Below are 24462 nucleotides of genomic sequence, written 5' to 3'. Positions count from 1 at the left end.
AATGATTACACCAACATTTTTTTATTTTTTCTTCTCTTTCCTTTCTTTGTTTCCTATTACCACAGTTCAAGAAAAAGTAACATGGTCTTCCAGAAGAAGAAGGCGGAGGTGACGGTCCGCACCTCGCAGTTTAAGGTGAACAAGCTGCTTAACCGCAAGCAGTTCATCGTTGAGGTGAACCACCCCGGCTGGTGCGGAACTGTCCCGGCGAAGCTCATCCGCAGCCGCCTCGCGTCGCTCTACAAGGTCTCAGACGAGAACCAGATCTCCGTCTTCGGCTTCAAGACGAAGTTCGGCGGTGGCAAGACTACTGGCTTTGGTCTCATTTACGATGACCTCGCCGCCCTGAAGCGTATTGAGCCCAACTACCGCAAGGCCCGTCTTGGTATGGGAAAGAAGAAGCTTCCGGCCCGTAAGTCTATAAAGGAACGCCGCAACCGTAACAAGAAGATCCGCGGTAAGGCGAAGGGTAAGATGCAGACGAAGAAGAAGTAAGAAAAATAGCAATGAAAGACATGTTTTCTTCCTTGGACTGAGTGCGTTTTTTTATTATTTATTTTTCTCTCTCTGTGTATGTGTGTTTTTGCAGTGGGCAATACAACATGCCAGTGGTAATAGACTGAACATGTTCGTGAGGGGTCTATTTCACAAATATCTCAGCTATGTTTTTAACTCTATACCACTACAAATGCTACCAAACTTCTTTTAATTTCTTTTTCTTTTTTCTTGTCCTTTTTTTCCTTTTCTTTCCTCTCTTTCTTTACTTACTCCACTGCCTTGGTAAAAAAGGGATACCATGGTCTTCCAGAAGAAGAAGGCGGAGGTGACGGTCCGCACCTCGCAGTTCAAGGTGAACAAGCTGCTTAACCGCAAGCAGTTCATCGTTGAGGTGAACCACCCCGGCTGGTGCGGAACTGTCCCGGCGAAGCTCATCCGCAGCCGCCTCGCGTCGCTCTACAAGGTCTCAGACGAGAACCAGATCTCCGTCTTCGGCTTCAAGACGAAGTTCGGCGGTGGCAAGACTACTGGCTTTGGTCTCATTTACGATGACCTCGCCGCCCTGAAGCGTATTGAGCCCAACTACCGCAAGGCCCGTCTTGGTATGGGAAAGAAGAAGCTTCCGGCCCGTAAGTCTATAAAGGAACGCCGCAACCGTAACAAGAAGATCCGCGGTAAGGCGAAGGGTAAGATGCAGACGAAGAAGAAGTAAGTCTGAGGCTAATCTCGTGGAGGACGTTGTGGCCGTTGCTGTCTTGATATCGCTGGGAGTGCCATGATTTCTCTCCCAGGTTCACTTTTTTTTTCGCTTTTCTCTTTTTGTTTTTAAGGGATAGTATGAAAATATGAATGTCATTATCATTACGATTTGCAGCCATTATTGTGTAGGAGGTGTGATGCTATTGTATGTCCTTCCTTTTCCCCTTTTTTGTTTTTTCTACTATTTATTTGTGTAGTATTTAATGGGTTAGTATGCTTGATTGATAGTGGTCATTAGAAGAAAAAAAAAAAAAAAATGATGCTGTGATATCTATTCTTCACTGATTTCATAATTTGTGAGGAGGGTATTTCTTCCGATTTTAGTTGTTGCGGCTGTTTACTCTATTGCACACCGAACAGGAGCGCCAGTATACTAATAGGATAAACAAGTCTACGAAATACTTTGTGTTATGGAATCTCCCTTCTGTTTTAACTGTAACAGTTGTCTAGAGAAAAGTTCCATTATGTTTTTTTTTGGTAACTTTTTCTCTTTCTCTTTCTCTCTCTCTCTCTCTCTCTTTCTTTCTATATTCCGGCACATATATATCCTCATGGGTACACCATGATTCTGGTTTGATATCAACTATTTTTATCAGTATCCACAGACACAGACACAAACACATTGAAAAAAAAAAAAAAACGAAAGGGATAAAGGAATATTCCTGGTCCAGCGTTTTATTTTTACTGTCTTATATTTATATAGGTTTGTTTTTTCGTTTGTTTTTTTGTTTTTTTTTGTTTGATTTGAGATGGGGGAAGACACTGGTAAGCAGGATGTTACAAGCGTCACTTTTCAATGGGCGCGTGCTGGAGACACGTATGTTCTGCAGGGTGAACGGGTTGTGCACAAGGGAGGAGGTGTTAGTCCCTACAGACCGGTGATCGGTGACTTGGAAATGTCGCCGGGAGGAGGAAAGCTCTTTTATGAGATACGAACAAATACCGACGACTGTAAGATAGGCGTGTGTACAGCCGAGGCGTTCCTTGCGGAGGAAGAACTGCAAGATGTAGAACTAGGCAAAAAATACACTCCATCACAACCATCTGACAAGCTGCCACCCAGTCCCAATTGCTGGGTGTTTAATTGTCAGACCTCTACTGTGGAGGTGAATGGAGAGGAACAAAGGAAACTATGGCGTTTGTTTGTCCCTGTTTCAGGGGCACGATTTGGATTTCTTGTCAATACTGATGAGGGAATTGTACAGCTTTACGTCAATGATGAGTACCAGGGTGTTCTATTTGATAGTTCTTTAGATCTGAAAGGTAAAACCCTCTTTCCATGCATTGGGTTAGGAGGAATGGACATGCACAACAGGAACATCGGGTTCGGCATTAAGAGCGCCACTGTGAGTCCTGTGAAACGATTTCCTGCCAATGGAATGTGAGTAATGCTTGAAGAGAGAGAGAGAGAGAGACATATTTGCCTCACCCTTTGTAGCACTGTGCTCAGTGACAGTGGGTTTGGGTCCCCTTTGCAGTGTTGGGTGACGCGTGCTAGACGCAGCAAGAACAAAAACAAAAACAAAAACAAGACAAAAAGAGGGAAAATCGATTGATTTTTTTATTGTTTTATTTTTTTTTCTTCTTTTCGCATGTATTCTTTTTTTTTTGCACATAAAGATGTGGAATTTCTTTGTACTGCAGTTGACAAGAATAACTGTGGCTTTTCTTTGGTTTTACTTTCCTCCTTTTGCCACTTTTTTTTTCTTTTTCTTGACTCTTTTGACTCCATGAATCGTATTGGGACATTTTTACTCTGGTGTGTTTTTACCACATGCATCTAAAACGTTTTAGAAAAAAAGAAATCCATATATTTGCGTAGTACTTCTTATTTAGTGCAGTACTATAGAGGGTTCGTCTACGCCACAGTTTGTGAATACGATAATGGATCCGCAAACTACTTCATTGGAAACAGATGAGGTGCAAGACTGTGATGGTGAACGTTTAGGAGCATCTGGGAGCGAGGGGAGAGTTACAGAGGAGGGTAAGGAAGAATTGAGTGAAATGAAGGAAGAAGAAGAAGAAGAAAAGGCCACCATCACAAGGTTCACATGTGATTTGTGTGATATCCCAGTAGATGCAGATGAGTTAGAAATGCATGTTCACGAGAATCACGCAGCCTTGCTTCGTTTATGTGATCACTATCTCTCAGATATAAAGGATGGAATACCTCAACTAGATACCCATCCAGAGTACATAAAGAGACTTGCTGAGTTTGTTGAGGAGAGTGTTGCTTATTTTGATAAGGGTCCTGCAGCGTTTGATGTCGTTTTGCATGCGTATATGCAACTTGAGAGAATTGTGAGGGACCTCTATAATGACACCCAAACGTTTCTCTTCGGGAGTTGCGTCTCATATGGATGCTGGGATGGTGTAGGTGATGCTGACTTTGTCATATTGAGACCAGCACAGCTACAAGAAGGTAATAATATTCCTGATGATGAACGTAGGCTTGTTTTGGCTACCACTCGAAAGTTGCGCGATGCTGGTTTTCTCTTTGAAGAATTGGAGCCAGTTCTCCGGACGAGTGTGCCTGTTGTTAGGCGGGTGCAGAAGGTGCGTGCACCCCTACATATTCCACATGGTGAAGATGCGTTTAAGATTAAATATGAGTACCATCGAGAAAATAACACTATTCTTGTCCAGCGTCTAATAAAAAAGATCTATCAATTGCATGGTACTGTTGAAAGCTGTGGAGATTCTGAACTGACGGCTGCGTACAAGAGGGGGATAGATGCTGTTGCGGCGTTCAGGCAAACAAGACGTGCTGGATTGGAATTTGTGACGTGGAGCTGGAAGACTGATTGCCTCATGCCAGAGATCTTTTACCTTGACTTTGACGTCAGTTACCGACCATTTGGTCTGCGCAACAGTTGGCTTATGCGACTATATCTCGAACAGAGTCCTGAGGTCCGTGCTGGTGCAGCTTTCCTGAAGAAGTGGAGCAAGCAGAGCGGGATCAACAACCCTATGAGGGGATTCCTTACATCATACGCTGTGAACGTTTTGTGGGTATCCTATCTTTTGCACGTTGGAGTTGTAGAGTTTGTTGACCCTGCATCCGTGCCGTTGCTGCCGGAGAAGGCGAAGGAGGTTTCATACATGCCGCTGTTGCCATTGCAGGATCCGTCGTACTCCTCACTGCGGCTTGGTGAACTGCTGGCGGGTTTCTTTGAACATTACAGCGGTTTTGCGTGGGACACGCGTGTGGCCTCGCTGCGTGTGCCCAGCGGGTCTGTCTGCCGCTCGGATCTCGGATGGGTGTTGGAGCGGGAGGTGTTAGCGCCGCGGCCGCGGGACCGGGTGTGGTATCGTCTCTGCGTGGAGGACCCGTACGAGGCGGACCGCAATCTCGCCCGGCACCTCTCGCCGGTGAAGGCCACTTTTGTCCACTCGCAGTTTTTCCGCGCCCGCCAACTCGTCCGCCGCGGGACGCCGGAGGTTCTTCTCGTGGACGTCCGCCACCGCGCCACGGCAGCCCTCACGGCAGTCGTCCACCGCGCGGTTTTTGGTGAGGGTGTGGTGGAGGTGCCGCTCGCAGACGCCCACAACTTCTTCGCCGCCCGCATTAAAGGTGCTGGGGAGGAGTGGAGCGCTGGGGAGCTGCTTGGCTATTACGAACTTAACCGCTCCCTGCGCTCGCTCTGCAAGGAAGTCGAGGAGGTTGCCAGGTCCACGAGGGAGAATAAGCGGGCTGGAAAACTGAGGAGGAGGAGGAGGAGGAGGAACCGGCGGAGGAGAGATCGTAGCAAAACAAGGAATGAAGACGGTGTAAGAGAGACGGGAGAGCCTGGGACAGAAACAACAAAGATGAAGGAAACGAATATGATGGAATCCAAACCACAAGAAGAAAGTGACTCAGCAAGGGTACTGAGGATGAGAGACGGTAGCGACGACAAAGGTGGGGACTACAATGAAAGTAAGAAAGGCGAAGACGAGAGAGACGACGTTGGCGAGGACAACCGTCACGATGCCAAGGAGAACAAGAAAAGCCGTATGAAGAAAAAACACAGAGACAAGAAAGGCATCGGTAACGACAGCCATATCGAGGAGAAGGCTCGCCATGACGAGGAAAGCGAGAATGAGGCCGATGATCTCCACAGAGCGGAGATCAAGGATAGGGATGACGGTGAAACTAAGAACAGCGACGACGAGGAAGACGTCGTTAGCGAGGGCGACTTTGACAATGACGACGGGAAAGGTGATAACGACGATAAAGTAAAAGTTCCGCCATTTCTACACGCATGTTTTCTCGAAACAGAAGAGAAAATGCGTTTGGCAGGTCGTCTTGGCATTCCTGCTGCTGAGGTTCCTGAAGGAATACGAGGTGCTTACTTCTTCGCCTATGACCGAGCCTTCTATACCCTTGAGGGGCGAGACACTTTTGAGCGGCACGCGTGTGCAATTATGCAGGCTCTTTCAGAGAGCTCTAAAATACGCGCGGATGTGCGTGTATCAGTACAGGGTCAAATACCAACAGCAGTGCGCGATGATACGTTGATCGATGAAATTCTCGATGCCCACAGCAAGAATGAGTGGTCAGCGATCGATACGAAAGAGACATCCCCACAGCCTGTTGTGCGCACCAAACCAACTAATGGGAGGGTGGTTTTCCACTCCCGAGGGGTACGCCGTGCACCGAAGTCCTGTGTTGGCGTCTGCAGCGAATGTCATACGAAGGACGTGATTATATGGCCTACTAATGATCCGAGTTATGATAGAGGTTTGTACTGTGATTATTGCTGGAAAGTTTACGAAACTAGAGGGTAAGAGGAATCGGATAAAATAAGTATTATAGTGTAAGCCTTTACTGGTTGATCAGAACTGCTGCTATTTCTTTTTTTTTTTGCTAGTTGCGGCTATCATTTTCAATACAGTCATAAAGCCGTTGCGGAAATGTTTTTGCTTTGATCTAGGAGTGAGTAATAGTCCTGCAAAGAAAAAAGTGTTTTTTTTTTTGTAGTCAGTAATATGTAATTTTTTGTACCTGTAATCAGTGCTAGGTATCATTATCGGGGTGAGGAATTCACGTCCTCATTGTAATCAAATCTCCTTTTTTTTTCTCTCACACTCTCTTCTTGTTCCTCTTTTTTTGCTGCTTAGCAGATGTGAAATCATATTAGGCCAGCACGAGTTGCATTGGCCTCGAGGTGCACCATTGGCACCAGCGGCAGCAACTCACACACTTGAGAGGGTCAACTTTCCGGCACCGATGGGCCTTCATATGCCCAGGGATGCCTAGTGCATTGCCCCGAGATACAGGAACAGCAGCAGACACGCTTTGGTTCCTTTTGACGCTGCTTTCCATCATTGTCATTTTGCTTTGTTTCGTTGCCCTTCTAACATATCCATGATTAATTCTAACAATATCGAAAACGTCTGCTACGCGGTGCACTTAGAGCATGTTTTTCCGTTGTGAGCTGCACCACCAATGCGACGTGAGATGTGTTTCTTTCCTACCATCAGATTCTGGTTCTTTTGTATCCTTCGTTCCCCCACCACCCCGTAATAGCCAGCAAAAGCGGTCGTTCTGGGCGCTGGATGTGACACCCCATGCATCTTTGCGCAAGTAAACACTGCAAGATAGTGTATGTGGAGTTGCGAGAGAGAAAGCAATGAAGAAATGCAGGGATTGGTTCCATGCATCCGGAGTCGGTCATCTCACTATATTTATCTTGTGTTTTTTGTTAGACCCACCCACGTACTTGAATAAAAGAAAGTGAAACTGGTATTCTTTCTAGTTGGTTTTTTTTTGTTGTTGTTGCTTCCTTATTTTTTTTCGTTTGTATAGTTGTCAAAGATGTCAACAAAGGCAGAGTTGCAGCAGCAACTCGAACTTCTCCGCAAACGTCACGCGGAGGAATTACAGCAGGAAGTTGCGGCATTTGAAAAGATTAATCGTGAGATAGCAGAGATGCAGGAGTTAACTGAAACTCTGGAGCAAGAAGAGCGGGAACTGGAGCGACGCTTCGGTGCACAAAATTCTTCCAGAGGAGATGGTGGGGCAACTGGAGGTCTGATGCCGTTTATAGGCGATTTTGTTCTCGGATTAGTGGATTCCGATGACTCGAGAAGTAAGAGACGCTGAGAGTTAAGTTTTTAAGGAGTATTTTTTCTGTTTTTGTCTTTTGTTTGTTATTGGTTCGTTTTTTTTTTGCCATTACTCTCTCTCTTTCTGTGCGTCTCAATATTCCTTTGTGTTTGGGCCAAACATTTTTCCCATGTTTTTTATTTTTATGTTTTTTTTTTGTCTACGTATTGTTGTTCTCTGCTCTCTGCTGTGGTGGTTGAAATATAGCTTTTTTTTCCTTATATATAGTATGCAAGGATAGACACTTCTCCCCAAAATAGTCGATAGCAGCATGAAGTCGTGATATTGGACTGGACGGCAATTCCTTTACTTCTATTGTTCGGAAAAAGAAGACTATCTTGACTGTAACGTAGTTATTTTCATCGCTTTAGGTTCATCTTGTTCTTTTTTTTTTGAGTGTTTGTCATTGCCATTTATTAGTGCAATGGTTTATCGTTTCTGGACTCCCTTGAAGTTGCCTGCAGCAGTACTGCTGCTTTTGGTACTGTTTGTGGTTGTCCGGCGGTTGGTGCGGTGCACCCTTCTGTCATTCCTTCACGCGCCCGAGGCGGTATTGTTTGCCTGGAGGCCGTCAAACAACACCAACCACAAAAAGAACAAGAAAAAAGTTATGGACATCATCATATTATGACGGTCGATCTCCGCGGGGAGTAATTTGATCGGGCCATTGATCACAGTGATCCCACCGTCGGTAAGTTCCGGCAGCGCTGGTGACTGGACCGCGCCGCGTGGGACAATTGCAGCGGTCCGGCGTTTTTGTACGTCAACGGCGAGGGGCCGGTGCGGTGCTGGAGTACAGCCGTGAGGCGCGGGCCGTCGTCTTCTCCCTCGAGCACCGCTTCTACGGCGAGAGCATGCCGCGGCCCCACTCACAAACCGCAGTATGTTGCGGTATTTGACTGTGGCGAACGCCCTTGCAGATCTGCGGGCATTCAAACAGTACGCGGAGGAGGTGGTGTTGGGAAAGAAGGTGAAGTGGCTTATTGTGGGCGGGAGTTACGCCGGGGCTCTGGGTGCGTGGGCGCGGGCCGCATTCCCGGAAGACTTTCATGCCGCGTGGAGCAGCAGCGGGGTGGTGAATGCTATCTTTGACTACAATGAATTTGACGGTCATTTGTTGGATGTACTACCACCCGTTTCTGCGGCTTCCATCCGTTTTGTCTTTGAACAGTTTTCAGAGGCCTATGATGATCCCGTACGGCGAAATAGTATGATGCGAGCTTTTGGTGCACCAATTTACTTTACCGAAGTGGATATGGCGTGGATGCTCGCTGATGGCTCAGCCATGGCAGTTCAGTACGGATACAAGGATACTCTCTGCTTGGGCTTACAACCACTTAACATGAGCAACCCTTTTAAGCAGTATGGTGACCTTATAAAGTTACTCTGGGGAGATTCCTTCACGAGTGAATGCTATTACAGCACTGAATGTTTGTCTAACGCGAGATATAGCGATCAGGGGAATTCAAACTATGCATGGGTTTATCAATGCTGCTCAGAGTTAGCATACTGGCAAACAAGTTACCCGGGCAGTCTACGACTACGTGATGTGAACACCTCATACTTCATCTCACAGTGCCGCGCAGCCTTCGGAGAGATGCAGTTGCCTGATACCTTTGCCTTCAATAAGAGACATGGTGGCTCTCTTCCTGCTGCTACACGTGTGGTGGCAGCACAAGTTTCGGATGATCCGTGTTCGCTCGCTGGCGCGACAGACACTCTTAACGAAGAGTACCCAGTAGTAATAGCAAAGTGTAGTGGGTGTGGGCACTGCGGCGATTTGAGTATGCGATCTCCTTCGGATCCAGTATCCCTCGTACGGCAGAGAATATTGCTAATGAACTATTTAAACACCTGGTTTAAAAACTGAGAGCTTAGGAATAATAAAAAATAAAAGAAGGAAATGAGGTGGTAGGAAAAGAAAAAGAGAAGGAGAGGGAATCAGATATTTGTTGCCGTGCAATGATGCGCACGTATTTACACGTGCGTATATAGATTGGTGTACTCCTGCATGGTGATTTCTTTCATATTATGTCTCGTCATATAAGTTTTTTTCTCTTTTACTTAGGGAAATGATGTCAATATCTCTTTTTTTTTTTGTGTGTGTGTGTGTGTGTGTGCATCTGCACTCTCTCTTCATTTAGTTGGAGAACCACTTTTACTCCATTTATCTCATATATATTTTCTTTTTTTTTCACTAACTCACTGAGTTACTTTTGTATTCACTTATAGAGTGAGAGAAAGCAAAGTATATGCAATGTGTACTATTTCTTTTGGTATCTCCCCTTTTTTATTTTGCTCCTTTGTATTCCATAGTATTCGAGTGTCAGGTCACTTATATCTACATAAACAAACATACTTACGCATAGATAGGTGTGTATTTTGTTTCTTATTATCATCATCACGAGCGGAACTAAGAAGAAACAGAAAAGAAGAAAAACAGTCATAAGTGATATTTTCGCACAAATGGGAAGCGGCCAGTCCCAAACAAACGCGGCGGTAGAGGCTCATCTGAGCAAATGGGAGACCGCACTTGCGGAGCTCGAACAAGTGACCCGCGCCAGTCGTCGTATGATTGAAAATGACCGGATTTACCCCAATTCCACCACCGTCTCCGATCGCCGGCAGAGTTGTGATGATGACGCGTCAGAGCCGTCGCTGCGGGGCGGGAGACGCTCCTCTCAAGTCTCCTTCGGTACGGGTCTCGTGCCGCCGCAGCCCCAATCCCAACCGCACTTTCAAGGTCAATCAACAGCAACACCACCACCACCACTACAGCAACAACAGCAACAATCACCAAAACAGATTCAGACCCCTACGGAGGGCAGTCCACGTGGGATGAATATGGGAGTTTCATATGCCACAATAAATAATAATAGCAATACGGATGTCTCCAGAGGGGTATCTTCAACTGGACACCAGCCGAAGTATAACCGTCAACAAGTAATGGAAATTCGTAAGGCGCGTACCTCCTTCTTCAAATCCTATGAAGTAGAACAAATAGAGGATGAAAAGAGCATAGAAGATTGCAGTGATTTTGGTACAACAGCTGTTGCACTTTCCTATCTACTTGGTGGTGAAAGAGGATGCAAAGATCGCAAGAAACGTGTCACCGTAGAAGATATATTTTTTGCTGCCCATGTGCCTCTACACTATCTCCACGGTGGTATACTTTCACTTCCAGTAATGACAGATATTATTCGTGAGTTTATTGATGTCGACAATCGTTTTAAAGATGAATATGGTTTATCTGTGATGCACCTTGATATTTCTCCAACTCTTGGGCAAGTCGAACTAGGTGGCAATGAGGTTGGAGATCGACAAACACGAATGCAATTACCAGAGTTTACCAAAGCTATTACGCACGACTGTGAAGAAGAGACACAGGTGGTTCGTATTGTTAATTACGATCCCTATGTACTGGAACAAGAAACAATTGTGGACGCCTTTGAAGACGAAGATGAAAGTGGTTCTGCATTAACAGCATCCGTGCTTGTAAGTCCACAGCACCGTCCGAGACGGTACGCAAAGAACAACAATGGCGCCTACGCTGTTATTGTTGATGTACGTTATGTGGTACAGTTGATGGTAACACTTGCCGAAGGTATTGTTGGCAGTGATATAAGCGTGAGAATTGTGGAGGTTCCCGCTGCGGCTCTCTTTAAGGCGATGACAGTCGCTAAAGAGGGTGAACGGGCTCGAGGATTCATTCGGGTATTCAGAAAGGACAGCGTACCGGTCATGACACATGATGAAGTTCAAATTATGTTTTCACCAGAACTAAGCAGTGGTAAGGTGATTGGTTCCATACTACAAGGGACACATGCATCTGTTATATCTACACATATCAGTCCCCATATTGTGGCTGTTGGGTGGGCGATGCATCTACTTGGTGGTGTACGACCTAATGCGCATGGTTATGGCAATGGTTTACCTGTATCAGAAATCATTCGTAAAATGCATTTTCCAGCTGAAGTTTTTGTTGATGGTAGTCTACCATTAGAAGAGGTATTTAAATACGCGCGAGAGTATGTGCATGTTACTAATCGCAATTATAACCTTGCTGTATATCCTGTCTTAACAAAAATTTCACGTGAGGATGCGGTTCCAACTATTTCTGTTTTTGATCTGGAATCTATTATTATTGATGTGAAGAACGCAAATGAAGATCCAGAGGTACCAGAACATATTATGGTCATTATGTATAACGCTAATGTAGCACATAATGTGCTCTACATAACAACTCAACCACAGTGGTGTATCCTTGCTGGCTATGATGAGGAAACTCAAACTGCACTTCTTATTGACGCACATCCTAAAACGTTTTTAAAGACATGGACATGTCCCCTTGACCGTTTGCATAAAGCACTGACATCTAATGGGTATATTATTTTTTCCAAGTCTCGTGAAGCGGCATCACGTCATAAATCAGGTGACAGCAGCACATGTGGTAGCTCACAATTACTGGGATATAAATCAGATCCCGCACTCGTTGGTGCACCTCGTCGTATTGCATCAACTGTTCAAAACCGTCTCGAACTTTTACATGAACAGGAAACTCTTGATGTTACAACCATTGATGTTGTTAAAACGTTTACTTTTCCATCGTTACCATTGAGCGCGACAATGATTGCGCTTGCGCTAACTAAGTTAGGTGTACCAACTACCTTTGAAGATGTTTTTATGGCACTTCCCTTTGAAACTTCTGCACTCATGTTGCGTTACTTCACGCTGGAGTCTGTGGCGGTGTGTCTGACGACATATCTCAAGGGTGTTGGATTGGCGATGGATGTAGAGACATACCATACAGATAAGTGCAATGGTGGACGACCACGACTTCCTTGGGAGGACTTTAAGAAACTTATTGAGGAGGGATCACGAAACAGTGACAAGGCCTTTATTATGCTGTACAGTCCAGATAACATTGAAGTCTTTGGCGATTCTCACCCATTTGGTTCTACTGGTCTTCTCGTTGGGTACTGTGCAAGGACGGAGAGCGTTACTATAATGGATACCAACCCACACGGATACTTTCGTACATGGCCAGTACCACTCCAATCACTCTACCGTGCACTACACGATAAGGATTGGAGGCATCGCCGTAGTGGATGTATTGTTTTAACACGCCGTACGACACCCATTGAACTGCAATTTCCACCAGAGTACACACGTGAAATGTATTTGCATATTGTACCAGTACAAAATATTTTTCATGTAAGTCCATCACCACACTTTCAGGCTTTATCATCTGCTTTTGCGCAACTTGGATTCTTTTACTCACCGGAAGAGATTTTCTATGAAGCCTACCTTAAGACTATGGCGGATCAGCGAAGACGTGGAAGTCAAGCCTTTGCGTGGCGTGATGTCGATGTTTCCTTGTCCGTTATTAACAAACAAATTGATGCCCGATTCCTTGCGCAGGTTTGCCGCATGTTTCTGGAGTCCCGTAATCCAACGAAGAGTGGAAAGTCCAATATGTTAAAGCGGACCGATGGTAATATGAATGGTGCAACAAACAACAGCAATAACAATAATGATGATAATAAGGATACTATACATGTGGAACTTCTTGATGACGTGGACGTGGATGACCTCGACACCATTCTACGTGATGCCACACGTCGTGAGGGCAATAAGTCTGTCTTACTCCTTAACTACGATACTACCAAGGCACACGATGTAGAATATTGGGGCCGCAGTGTTGCTCTTGTCAAGTCATACAACCCAGACACACAGATGGTGGAGTTATTCGAGGGCGAACACGCCGTGTTTGGACTCCTCTGGACTGTTAGTGTGGAGAAACTTATTGAGATTGGCGATCTGCAGAACGAGGGCCGCAGTGCGTATGGGTTTGTGAGGATGGAAAAAGTAAAGGCACTCGCCGCCCCGAAGCGACTGGCGTTAATGAAAGGCCCCGATCCTGATGATTTGGACGACACTTCTCCGTCAAGCAACAACACGAACAACAATACCGCCGCCCGCCGACACCGCGAGATGGTGGCGAAGTTTGTTCCCGGTGGTGAAGACAATAAAGAAGTATAATAGTAACAATAATAATAATCATCATCATGAGATGGGGGGAAAAACAAGGAGACAGACAAACAGGGAGGACAACAGCAGGAATGTGAAAACAGGCAATGAAGGGGTGAGAAAGAAGAAATAGAAGTGAAGAGAGAGACCCCCCCCCCCAAAAAAAAAAAAAAAAAATAGTTGAGAAAAGCCTGTGGAAAGAGAAGTTATATTCCGTCCACCCCTCACCCCCTCCCCCTATAACGATTTGAATTGTAGATGTACGTAATTAGGGAGGGAAAAGAAAAGGTCAGGAAGGCAAAAATTTAAGAAAAAAGTAAAAAATGCAAAAAAAAGACAAAGCAGGGAAGTTGAGTGTCCCTAAAGAAGGGTTGTAAAAAAAAAAAAGAAAGAAAACCATTTTTTTTTTTTTTTACATCCCTCCATGTATTTATTTATATGTATTTTTACGTATGTGCGTATGCGTGTATTTCTGTACCCCTCCAGTTGTGCATATGACGAGTTATTTCTTGGTGTGGTTAACAGACCAAAGATAAATGAAAGTTGAATAAACCAAAAAGAAAAACCAAGATGTGATGGAATTGTGGTTATGACTAAGATGTACGGGTCGACCACTATTCTCTCCTTCTTGTAGCATGATTCTGTTTTTTTTATTATTCCTTTGGTCGTGTCTCCATGTGATATTTTATAGAACCATGTTTTTTTCATGTTCTTCTACACCCTTTCTCTATTTGTTTTCATTAACCCGGAGTATAAATGCCGTTGTATGCGCTTTGCTTCTACGGCTTTTGCGACTTTCTTCTTTCACCAGTAAAACTATAGGTGATGGAAAATAAATGGTGGGAAAAACTGAGTACGAAAAAAAAAGTTGTACAGGGCAGAACAAGTAGACTATATTATTATTATTATTATTATTATTATTATTATTATTATTATTATTATTATTATTATTATTATTATTATTATTATTATTATTATTATTATTATTATTTAGAACTTCGCTTCTCCTCTATTTTGTACTTGACGGGGTCAGAGTCTCTATGCTTATTGTTTTCGTTATTGGCGCTTTTCTCTTTTTTTTGTTTTTCTTGTTTTGATAGTACTGAAGTTCTCCTGTGGTTTGGTGGCGGTGATCACATTACAGGCCCTATCCACTCCTTCATCCTCTCCAATAAAAAGAAGGAAAGTAGAAGAAGAAGAAAAATAGCAACAACGTCGAGAAAGGAGGGGACTGAGTGACGTGAAGGTACTAAACCAAAGAAAAAAAGGAACAACAAGGAAAAAGGAGATTGGGAGGGAATAAGAACAGGAAAATAATAAGAATAATAATATGGAGGAAGAAATTTTAGTAATACAACAACTGCAGAATATCTACACCAAGAATGAGTTGTACCGCAAACTGGAGCACCTGCTTGGGCGCCCAGAGAGCGAAGGACAGGCGGAGGAGTTTTACGACGATGTAGATGAGTTGGTGGCCCTCTTTCTTCGTGAAAGTGAGAAGCTGTGTGATGAGGAACTGCTTCTCGCCGTATTAGACGCTGCTGTGAACGGTGATGTCACGAGTGAGACGGACGATGATAAGAACAACAGGGACAATAATAGTAATAATGAGGCTGAGGAACCTGCTATTCCCTCTTCGCAGTTGCGCACACTTCTGCGATTCATGCAGGCACATCTGCGGGATGTGGATTGGCAGAAGTGTCTTGCCGCCGGCACTATTGCGATCGCCGAACGGGAACGTCGCGAGGCGGAGGAGGCGCTGCAAAAGAAGATGTTGCAAGAAGCAGCAGCGGCGCAACGTGATGCAAATGGTAATAGAGCACTTGAGAGTCTCGAAACCGACGCGGCGGAGCGCCGGGCTGCGATGAAAGTACGGCCAGAAGAGAAGATGCAACTTGCCCAGATGGTGCGCAGTGGAATGTTGGATGAATCGGAGTTGTTGCAACTCCGTACCGATGAGGAAGAGGATGAACAGGTGGAACTGAATGAGGAGGAACCACAATTTCTGCGTGGATTAGTGCGGCACAAACCCATCAACTACCGCGCCTTACTCCCATCAGAACAGTTGATGCGTGCGAGTACACCGGCGCAGCGGGAGGCTATTCTTGCGCGTCGGGCTGTGCAGCAGGAGAATGCAGACGAAAATGAGACGAATAGTATGAAACGCGCCGCATTAGCACAACAACTTCGCAACAAGGATCGACAGATACTTCGGGCGAGGGAACGGCGTTTGCAGCGGTTATCGGAGCAAGCACGTGAGGGATTGGGTGCCAATAATAAAGATCACAACAGGACTTGGAACAGGGATGGAGATGATGAGGGTTTTGGTGTTGGTGGGGAGGATGATGATGATGATAACAATAATAAATACAACAGGGATGAGGGAAATACTCTTCTAGATCATGAATTACTTGAACGACCAGAAGAACGACTTGGAGGATTCCGCTCTGTAAAGGATTTACCATCTCGACTTCCTCCGTGGATGAAACACAACTTTGGTGAACGTCCACGATTTGGTCCATTGCAGACATCACAGAGTCTCGCAGAGCAGCGTCGTGCACTTCCTATTTACGCCTACCGTGATCGTTTCCTACAGCATGTGGATGACCATACCGTAACCGTGCTGGTTGGAGAGACTGGTAGTGGTAAGACAACACAGATTCCGCAGTACCTCGCTGAACATGGATACAGCAAACGTGGTATTATTTGTTGTACACAACCGAGACGTGTGGCGGCAGAAACACTTGCTATTCGTGTGGCAGAGGAGTATGGTTGTCGTTTAGGCGAGGAAGTTGGATACACCGTTCGCTTCCGTGATGTCACATCATCATTAACAAAAATTAAGTACATGACAGATGGTATGCTGCTGCGGGAGGCTTTACTGGATGACACTTTCCAGCGCTACAGTGTTATCATTCTCGATGAAGCGCATGAGCGGTCTGTAAATACAGATCTACTATTTGCTATTGTGCGTAATGCGACACATAAACGGCCATCATTAAAAGTTATTGTCACTTCTGCCACCCTTGAAAAGGAAAAATTCTGCTCATATTTTAACGTTCGAGATGTATTCTTTATTGAGGGACGTACATTTCCTGTAGAAGTGAACTATCTTGCTGAACCAACAGAGGACTACCTTGATTGCGCACTCAAAACAGTGATGAAGTTACACCTTGAGGAGCCACCAGGTGATGTATTGGTGTTTTTAACAGGACAAGAAGAGATTGAACTTGGCGGGGAACGATTGTTTCGATGGATGGAAAAGTTGCGGTCACTCAGTGAAGTGCCTGTGCCAGATATGCTTGTACTTCCACTCACAGCAACATTACCACAGGAAGTTCAATCACGCGTTTTTGAACCGACCCCGCCCCGTTGCCGTAAAGTTGTACTTGCCACCAATGTTGCAGAAACATCTATCACCATTAGCAATCTCTGTTATGTTGTCGATAGTGGTTACTGCAAACAGAATGTATTTGACGCCAAGACTGGGATGGAACAGCTAAAGATTGTTCCTATTTCACAAGCACAGGCACAACAACGAGCGGGACGTGCGGGACGTGTGGGTCCTGGTAAATGTTTTCGCATGTACACAGAGCTGCAGTTCCGTAAGGATATGGAACCCGCCACTGTGCCAGACATTCAACGCTCCAATATGTTTCACGTAGTGCTGCAACTCAAAGCCATGGGTATTAATGATCTCTTCGCACTTGACCTGATGGATCCACCGCCGCAGGAGACACTCGTATTGGCATTACAGAAACTTCGTTATCTTGAAGCACTAGATGATGATGGACTCCTCACACCACTTGGTGGACGCATGGCACAACTCCCCATCGATCCTTCACAGAGTAAAACACTTCTCACCGCAATTGACTTTGGTTGTTGCGAACCAGTACTGACTATTGTGTCTATGCTCGCTGTGCAGAAGCGCGGCGTCTTTTACCGTCCACGCGATCAGCATGAGGCCGCCGATGCTGCGAAACGACAATTCCATCAACCAGAAGGCGATCAAATTACACTACTGGCGGTGTACGACGCATGGGTGGCGAATGGACTCAGTGAGGAGTGGTGTAAACATAATTTCCTAAAACACCGCATACTCATGGAGGCCCGCGATACGCGTGAGCAGTTAAGTGAGATGTTGCATAAACGTCATGCCACAATTCCGCATCACAACGATGATGTACTAACAGAAGTCCGTCGCGCCCTCACCGCCGGGTACTTTTTTAACGCTGCCAGACGTATAACAGACGTCGCCTACGCAACATTGGCAGAACGTCGTGAGGTATACGTGCATCCGTCCTCTTGTCTGCGCGACACACCACCGAAATTCTTGCTATATAACGAGTTGCAACTAACTAATCGAGAATACATGCGTGAACTACTAGTAATTGAACCACAATGGTTAGTAGAGCTGGCCCCGGCGTTCTACACGAAACCACGAAAGGGTAAGTTAACAAAGGAACAAAAGGCAGAACGACTTAATCCTATTCTGCGTGGCTGGGAGAGTGGAAGCTCATGGAGAATTTCAAAGCAACGACGTCGGAAGTGATGCCGCGTCTAAAGAGAAAAAGAGGAAAGGAAAAAAAATTATGTTGGTTTATTTGTATCAACTGTATAATGTAGTTGATACTACTGAAACTACTACTACTACTACTACTACTACTACTAATAGTAGTACGAGGTACTACTTCTGGAGGGATACCTAGAACGAGGTTATGCTGTTGGGAAGAGTAAGTATTACCAGTGTTGACGATGTTGGAGATTGAATACAGGAGTACTAATGGTGATGCCGAGGTTGCTGTTTCTATTAGTTTTTTTTGTGTGGTTTAAACCCCTTGAAATATGTTATATTGCATTATGGGTTTTATGTAGATCCAGCTGGAAAGAATATAATGTGTTTTTCTTTTTATATTATATTATTTTTTTTTCTTGTTTTCTTTTTTAGTGATAACAACCTTTGTTGTTATAACTGGAACAGAATAGAAACACTAAAAACGGGATAGGAAAAAAAACAAAAAAACAAAAAAAACACTTCATCATCATAACCGTTACCATCACCGTTATTATAATTGTCATCGCAATCAACGACGGCAAAAACAACATTAGTATCAATAATAATAATAATAATAGTAACAAAAAAAAGAAAAGAAACGTAGAGAAGACGCAGATATTCTTTGCGATTTTTTTTTTAATTTCATCCTATTTGCCTAGATGTTTTTTGTACTTCCCAGTGCTGTCTACCCACGGCAAAATGTGGAACGTTTGTTTAAAGGACTCTACCGGCTTGGCAATGTCATTCACGCTATGAGTTTTGTTGTCTTAATGACAGAATTCTACACCCGATTGGAATCAAGTCTACCTGGTTACTTCACTTCATCTGAAGTCTACTTGTCACCACAATTAGCTATTGTCATGGATTCATGCGTTTACACAGGATTGCTTAACATTGGGGGCGTGCGGAGCAATGTAGAGGTGAGTGAAGGTTCATTGCCTGCTGCACTATTATATATGGCTCAGTATATTCTTGCCATTCTTATTGTAGAATTCCTGGCGATAATTAACGGTGTAGTGGGCTCGTCAGGCTACTCAGCAGGGAGAAGACATCTACGCGTGATGGGTGTGCATATACCAATATATCATATAATTGCAACTACTGCCGTTTTGTATTGCATTGCCCTTATTGTATTAGCGTGGGTGACGTACCCTTTGCAGAGATTTTACGGAGATGCGGTGTTATCTTGTGTGACAGCTTTGGGTGCACGGAATGAGACATTATTACTGGCTTCAGAGTATGATGCACTTCATCTCTTCGATACCCCTATTGAATGGGCTTTTGCTGCTGGTCTTGTAAATCTTGCTCTCTACATAGCAGGAATTTTTGTTCTTTCCTGGTACTCAAGTGATCCAGCAACAGTGTTGCTTTCGGTATCAAGCGTTCCATGGGAGAAACGGGGTGTGATGTGTACTACCGATAAGGCTGCCCTACGTATTCACACAACCGCACGGGAGGCAATTTTAAAAGAAGCACGTGAAGCACTGGCGAGGGGTGAAAAGGTGCGTATTGTGCGAAGTTACGCACTCATGACAGAAGCGGACTATGAGGCTCAAGTAGAAGAAATGCGGCGGCTATTTGCACAACGTGCAAAGGAGGAACAATATGAACAAATGTGGACGTACTTTGAGCGTGAATCAGACCTTGATGAGGGAGGACTTTTGTGGCGTCGACAGATAGCGCAACCACCACCACCACCACCACCGCAACGTCATTACCAACAGGGTCAGTACGACTTGGATGAAGCACCGTATATTGATGGAAAGCATGCAGCACTTGATGGTGATGGCCTGAACGACGTTTTTATTGGCCGCGAACACGAGGAACAGATGTGGAATGAGTTTGGAGATGACATGTACGTGGTAGAGGCCGATGAGAGCGCTAAGTTGGAGGAGGTGGCGGAGTTGGAGCCCAAAAGGCGTCATCGACGTCATAAGAAACGACGCCATCGTCGTCGTGGGGGTGACGGCGATAAGTACGGCTACGATAATGGCGAAGAATATGTGGTTGATAATGCGGATGTGTTGATACATGCGGATGAGCTTGAAGAGCCGGAGCCCCATGGGGGTGAAGTTGATGAGGGAGAAGAAATAGAGGAATATGGTGGGGAAGAGGGTGAGGAACACGATCACGATCACCATCATCGTCATCGCCGTCGTCGTCATCGTCATTATGAGGAAAGTGCAGATGCTAGAGCAGATGCTGAATTAGATGGAGAACTTGAAGTGGCCTCACCTCTTGAGGATGCAGACGAGTTGTAAACTAGTGTTTATTGGTGATAAATGTAAATGGTCACCTTTGTATTTTCTTTTTTCTTCCTTTTTTTTTCCACCCCTACTTTCCTCTTCCGTTCTCATTTGAGAGTCTATCTCCTCACCTTTCGTAGATGCATTTTTTTTCTTTTTTTACTCCTGCTCCTTATTGCGGAACAAATGGTCATGAAAGGTACACTACGCCACTGTCACTCTGTACCTTTGGTTGTTTCATGCCCCCGTTTTTTTTTTCTGTTTGTTTTCTTTTATGTCTCTATCACTCTCTTTTTTTTCTTTCTCTTGTCTGTATGTCTATTACAGAGCCGAGGCCACGCTGGAATTATGTGGCCGTCCATCAACACGTGTTTCCCCGACCCGCTCTCCGCCCAGTGGCCGGCCACCCAACACCCGGTGCTCTGCGAGTGCCGGCAGCTGTACGTGTTGGTTTCCCTCTGCTGCTGCCTCCCGGGGGTGCACCTCCTCGTCCTCCACGACGGCGCCGGCAGCGGCACCGCCACGTCCATGCCGAAGGGCCCCATGTATTTGGAGCTGCGACTCACAGAGCACACACGGCGGGAGGCTTTCTGCGGATTCCTCGCCCGCGCAGAGGCCGCCGCCACAGGTAATAGCAACAGCACGGCGAACAACAATAGTAATAATAGCAACAGCAACAAGAACAACAATAGTAGCACCACTAATAATTATATTAGCAACAACAATAACAACAACAACAACAGCAGCAGCAATTATAACGTAGGTACATCAGGTACAATTGCTGGTACTAGCGTTACTCCCACTAGTAATGGTCCTGTTGGTGGTACGAATGGCCATCCGACGGTGGTGTGTGTACATGACATTGCAGCTGCCTCACCGCCGGTGCTTGCTGCGCTGCTTGATGTGTTACTCTTCAGTCTTGTGCGTGTCGGCGGGGCAGTGCGGGCCGTGCCATCGTTGCGTATTGTTGCCTTCTGCGATGCCCGCGCATACGCCGCGGTGCTGCCTGAGCACGTCCGTAGTGCCTTTGCGCTCTCAACGTACATGTCAAGTCTAGCCATGGAGAGTGCCGCGGTGATTCAATCCGCCGACACACAGAGTTCTAATGTTGTGAATAAACGTCACATGTTGGAGGTGATGTTGGCACCCGATGGCGCCGCCCTTATCGACACCGTTACGCTTTCTGCAGAGGTAACACACTACTTGAGACATCTCATTGTTGTCCTGCGTGGGTCTATGCTTAGACATAGTGCGCCGGGAAGCTATATTCCTACTCGCATCCCACGCATGCTGCGAATGCTGAAGGTCGTGGCGTTGCTATTCGCTCCATCCGAGTACGCACACACGTGTGGAAAATCGAACTTGTCACTGCGACCCGCTACACCCACCAACTATCAGCATCACTACCGGGATCACGGGAATGATTCCCCACCCATCACTAGCTTTGCCCATGTAGTCGTTTCACCAGCGCATGTGATGTCATTGTTATGTCCAATGGTTGCCCATCTCTTTTCGGTGCGGCGTGAGATGGCAGTACTATCTTGCAATAATCCCGATGATGAGAGTACAAAACCCGATAGATGGGGGACCGTAGTTAAACCAGTAGGTACATCAGTAGATATGTGGGACGCAAAGGCAGTGCGATGGCTCTCACAGTTAGATGGTGTTGGAGACAGAGGTGGTTCTAGTTCACGAGCAGATGAGACGATACGTTTAGGATTACCGTCAACACGAGATGTGCAACGCGCCATGCGAGAATCGGGAGCAGGTATGCTTTCTTATACAGAGTGCCGTGAGTTAATTCGTGCAACAATAATACGGCGAAGTTCCCCACCAATTGGGTAGAATGTGGAAATGGACGAAATCAGAAAAAAACTTTTACAATATAAGTCAAATATCTTTTTTTTTTCTTTCGTCCCTTTACTTTTTTGTGTCAGCTTACGATAAGAATGATTGAGTCTTATTGACTTTTATATCTTGTATGGGTTTAACTGTTAGGAATTTTTTTACTTCTTTTTATTCTTAACAGTGTGTCAATAGTAAGTTTCTGAAAAGAAAATAGTAGGTTTTTAAAGTAAGATTGCGACAACCATTTCAGCCTTATACACCACTAGAGTAAAGAATTTGCACTAAGGCTTTCAAGGATTTTGTGCGCCAATATGGTCCATTGGAATTTTCCTTTGATTTGAGACCTGCGGATATGCCGCAACACACTTTTCATGTTGACAGTACTCTAACTTTAGACGGTGGTACTCTCAAATTAAAAATGGGGCCAAACAACTTTATGGACTGGGAATCCGTGTGCCCGTCCATTATTGGTTTTATAATGCCTCGAAATCAAAATTTCCTACAAATTTTCGAGACGACAAATAACTTATTCGGGGCGGAATGGGCCGCACTGGGAGAGCAAGCTCTAAGGCTTCATCAAGAATATAACAGCGCCCGAGCACAGTTAGAACACGAAGCTTTTCGGGCAACGCAAACCGCTAATATACAACTCCAGGAATTACAAAATCAACTGGCACAGATGCATCAACAGGCTAACACGCAAGCCCTACTAGCAGCAGCTCACACACAATTAAACCAAACGCTTGAAGAACTACGACTGCTGCAAAATCAGCATGCTGCCACACAAGCGCAATTAAAATCAGCGCTGGAAAACTACAATCAAACGGAACAACCGTCTGTTCCGGGTGAAACTAAGGAATCAAAGATATCACCACCGCAAGGTAGAAATATAACAGGCTGGGCAGGGAAACCAGCGCCCGATTTGCCGGAAAATGAGGAACACCCGAAGTTGGGCCTTCGGGGAATCCAGGAACGCCGCCAACCAACGTGGCTCGAAAGCAGCCGACCTATAGAAAAAATACGGACCTTTGATGGACTGATGGAATTTTTGACGGATACATCACCAACAGAAGTTGTGGCGGCTTATCAGCAACTTTTTCCCAGACTGGTTAATCCCGGTCCTTTTTATCAAGATGCATGAGATATGTTCATACAATGGCTGGACTCCTTTCGTAACGAGGGGATTTCAGAGCAGCTCGTCCATATGGGACGACAGGTATATACACACCTCTGACTAATTCAGGCTGCAAAAGATCACCCAGGCGTGAAGATAACCGCACTACGAGAAGCTTATGAAGAGCCTTGGCAAAAGGAAGATCCAATCGCGCAAGCCGTGAATAAGGTAAAACGGAAACAGTCATTACCACCGCCGAGTAAGGCTCGGTGTTTCAGATGCGGTCGCATCGGACATTACAGCACAACGTGCTGTGTAAACGCGTACGGAGAACCATTTAAACCAAAAAATAACACAGTTAGGGAAACACGCAGACCTCATGGAACTCCCACGCAGCACGGTGCGATACTTAGGCCATTGGGCCGCAACAATAAACAAGTCAGCGCACTTGACATCATTGATGTAAGAGAATTGGAAAAATGAGCTGCAGAAAAATGGGAATTACCAGAATTGACAACGCAACATTTCTGCGCCCCTTTCAAAGGGCATAATATACTGCAACAATCACACCGAACCAGTGTGGCGACAAAAGAAGACGAAACACAATTACCGCTGCAACAAATAGACGTAGGCACACTTTCCACCCAATGGATAAGAGAACGCCTCAACCATAAGGCCAGGAGGCATTGGGATGAGGTGTGGCACATTATGCAGAAACCCGAATTATACGCCACATGGCGTGAATCCAACTTACGAATTAACAACGCTGATGCGCAGCGTATGAAGGAAGCAGGCATTATTTGCACAGCTTCATTACCTCCAACTGCAGGTTGGGTAGTTCCTATTGCGGTGGTGGAGGGCAAACCCTCCGGACAAAGAAGACGTTTTATTGCGTGGCCGAGAGAAAATAATGACAAGGATGATTATGAGGCCGATGTTCCTCTCGCGCATATTTCAAAGTATCTGGATGTGGTTTACGATGAAACGGCAACATTATTTGATTTAAAGGCATCCTTTTTCCAGGTGGCCTTACCAGTAAACACACGCGCAAGTTTCCGTTGCTGCACGGAATCAGGTGAACTCGTTGAGTTCACTCGCCTCCCCATGGGCTATAAATGTAGTCCTGAGATTTTAAATACCATTACAAGAGTTTTGGCTGGAGATTCAGAATTGGCATTGCCACAATATGCAACACCAGAAACTTTACACATACATGTATGGATTGATAACATCCGAGTAAGTGGTCCACATCAGAAGTTGGATGCTTGGGGAAAGACAATTCGGAAGAACATGCAACAATGCGGCACCACCATTGGAGAAC

The 24462-nt window shown here is 45.3% G+C and overlaps 10 protein-coding genes across 11 annotated transcripts; all 10 read left to right on the top strand.

Annotated features, from left to right (window-relative positions):
- Window positions 1-81: 81 nt before the first annotated feature.
- Window positions 82-495, top strand: LSM04_004162 (Ribosomal protein S24e; the record flags this gene model as incomplete). The annotated part of the gene is made up of 1 exon (XM_067334802.1): window positions 82-495. The coding sequence occupies one exon, from the start codon at window positions 82-84 to the stop codon at window positions 493-495; it is 414 nt and encodes a 137-aa protein (XP_067189198.1).
- Window positions 496-796: 301 nt separating this feature from the next.
- On the top strand, window positions 797-1210 carry LSM04_002529 (Ribosomal protein S24e; the record flags this gene model as incomplete). Its single annotated transcript, XM_067334801.1, has 1 exon — window positions 797-1210. One exon carries the CDS (start codon window positions 797-799, stop codon window positions 1208-1210), a length of 414 nt encoding a protein of 137 aa, XP_067189177.1.
- A 796-nt stretch (window positions 1211-2006) lies between these two features.
- On the top strand, window positions 2007-2642 carry LSM04_002499 (uncharacterized protein; the record flags this gene model as incomplete). Its single annotated transcript, XM_067334800.1, has 1 exon — window positions 2007-2642. The coding sequence occupies one exon, from the start codon at window positions 2007-2009 to the stop codon at window positions 2640-2642; it is 636 nt and encodes a 211-aa protein (XP_067189175.1).
- A 499-nt stretch (window positions 2643-3141) lies between these two features.
- Window positions 3142-6611, top strand: LSM04_000810 (PAP/25A-associated; the record flags this gene model as incomplete). Its single annotated transcript, XM_067334798.1, has 2 exons — window positions 3142-6023; window positions 6386-6611. 2 exons carry the CDS (start codon window positions 3142-3144, stop codon window positions 6609-6611), a joined length of 3108 nt encoding a protein of 1035 aa, XP_067189159.1.
- Window positions 6612-7057: 446 nt separating this feature from the next.
- Window positions 7058-8002, top strand: LSM04_009006 (uncharacterized protein; the record flags this gene model as incomplete). Of its 2 annotated transcripts, XM_067334796.1 has the most annotated exons (2): window positions 7058-7331; window positions 7803-8002. In XM_067334796.1, 2 exons carry the CDS (start codon window positions 7058-7060, stop codon window positions 8000-8002), a joined length of 474 nt encoding a protein of 157 aa, XP_067189243.1. The 2 variants fall into 2 exon arrangements, with proteins under 2 accessions (XP_067189243.1, XP_067189244.1); XM_067334797.1 differs by lacking the exon at window positions 7803-8002 and having other exon boundaries at window positions 7058-7345.
- Window positions 8003-8231: 229 nt separating this feature from the next.
- On the top strand, window positions 8232-9218 carry LSM04_006765 (Peptidase S28; the record flags this gene model as incomplete). The annotated part of the gene is made up of 1 exon (XM_067334795.1): window positions 8232-9218. One exon carries the CDS (start codon window positions 8232-8234, stop codon window positions 9216-9218), a length of 987 nt encoding a protein of 328 aa, XP_067189226.1.
- Window positions 9219-9814: 596 nt separating this feature from the next.
- LSM04_005783 (uncharacterized protein) lies at window positions 9815-13390 on the top strand (the record flags this gene model as incomplete). Its single annotated transcript, XM_067334794.1, has 1 exon — window positions 9815-13390. The coding sequence occupies one exon, from the start codon at window positions 9815-9817 to the stop codon at window positions 13388-13390; it is 3576 nt and encodes a 1191-aa protein (XP_067189216.1).
- A 1318-nt stretch (window positions 13391-14708) lies between these two features.
- Window positions 14709-17930, top strand: LSM04_006188 (Helicase-associated domain; the record flags this gene model as incomplete). The annotated part of the gene is made up of 1 exon (XM_067334793.1): window positions 14709-17930. The coding sequence occupies one exon, from the start codon at window positions 14709-14711 to the stop codon at window positions 17928-17930; it is 3222 nt and encodes a 1073-aa protein (XP_067189220.1).
- A 662-nt stretch (window positions 17931-18592) lies between these two features.
- On the top strand, window positions 18593-20194 carry LSM04_006445 (uncharacterized protein; the record flags this gene model as incomplete). Its single annotated transcript, XM_067334792.1, has 1 exon — window positions 18593-20194. One exon carries the CDS (start codon window positions 18593-18595, stop codon window positions 20192-20194), a length of 1602 nt encoding a protein of 533 aa, XP_067189222.1.
- A 333-nt stretch (window positions 20195-20527) lies between these two features.
- Window positions 20528-22024, top strand: LSM04_003679 (uncharacterized protein; the record flags this gene model as incomplete). Its single annotated transcript, XM_067334791.1, has 1 exon — window positions 20528-22024. The coding sequence occupies one exon, from the start codon at window positions 20528-20530 to the stop codon at window positions 22022-22024; it is 1497 nt and encodes a 498-aa protein (XP_067189194.1).
- Window positions 22025-24462: the final 2438 nt, after the last annotated feature.

Source organism: Trypanosoma melophagium, assembly GCF_022059095.1.
Source record: "Trypanosoma melophagium isolate St. Kilda chromosome Unknown ctg32segment0, whole genome shotgun sequence".
Classification (NCBI taxonomy): Eukaryota; Euglenozoa; class Kinetoplastea; order Trypanosomatida; family Trypanosomatidae; genus Trypanosoma; species Trypanosoma melophagium.
The sequence above is the reverse complement of the archived record's forward strand: the minus strand, read 5'-3'. Positions and strand labels throughout refer to the sequence as shown.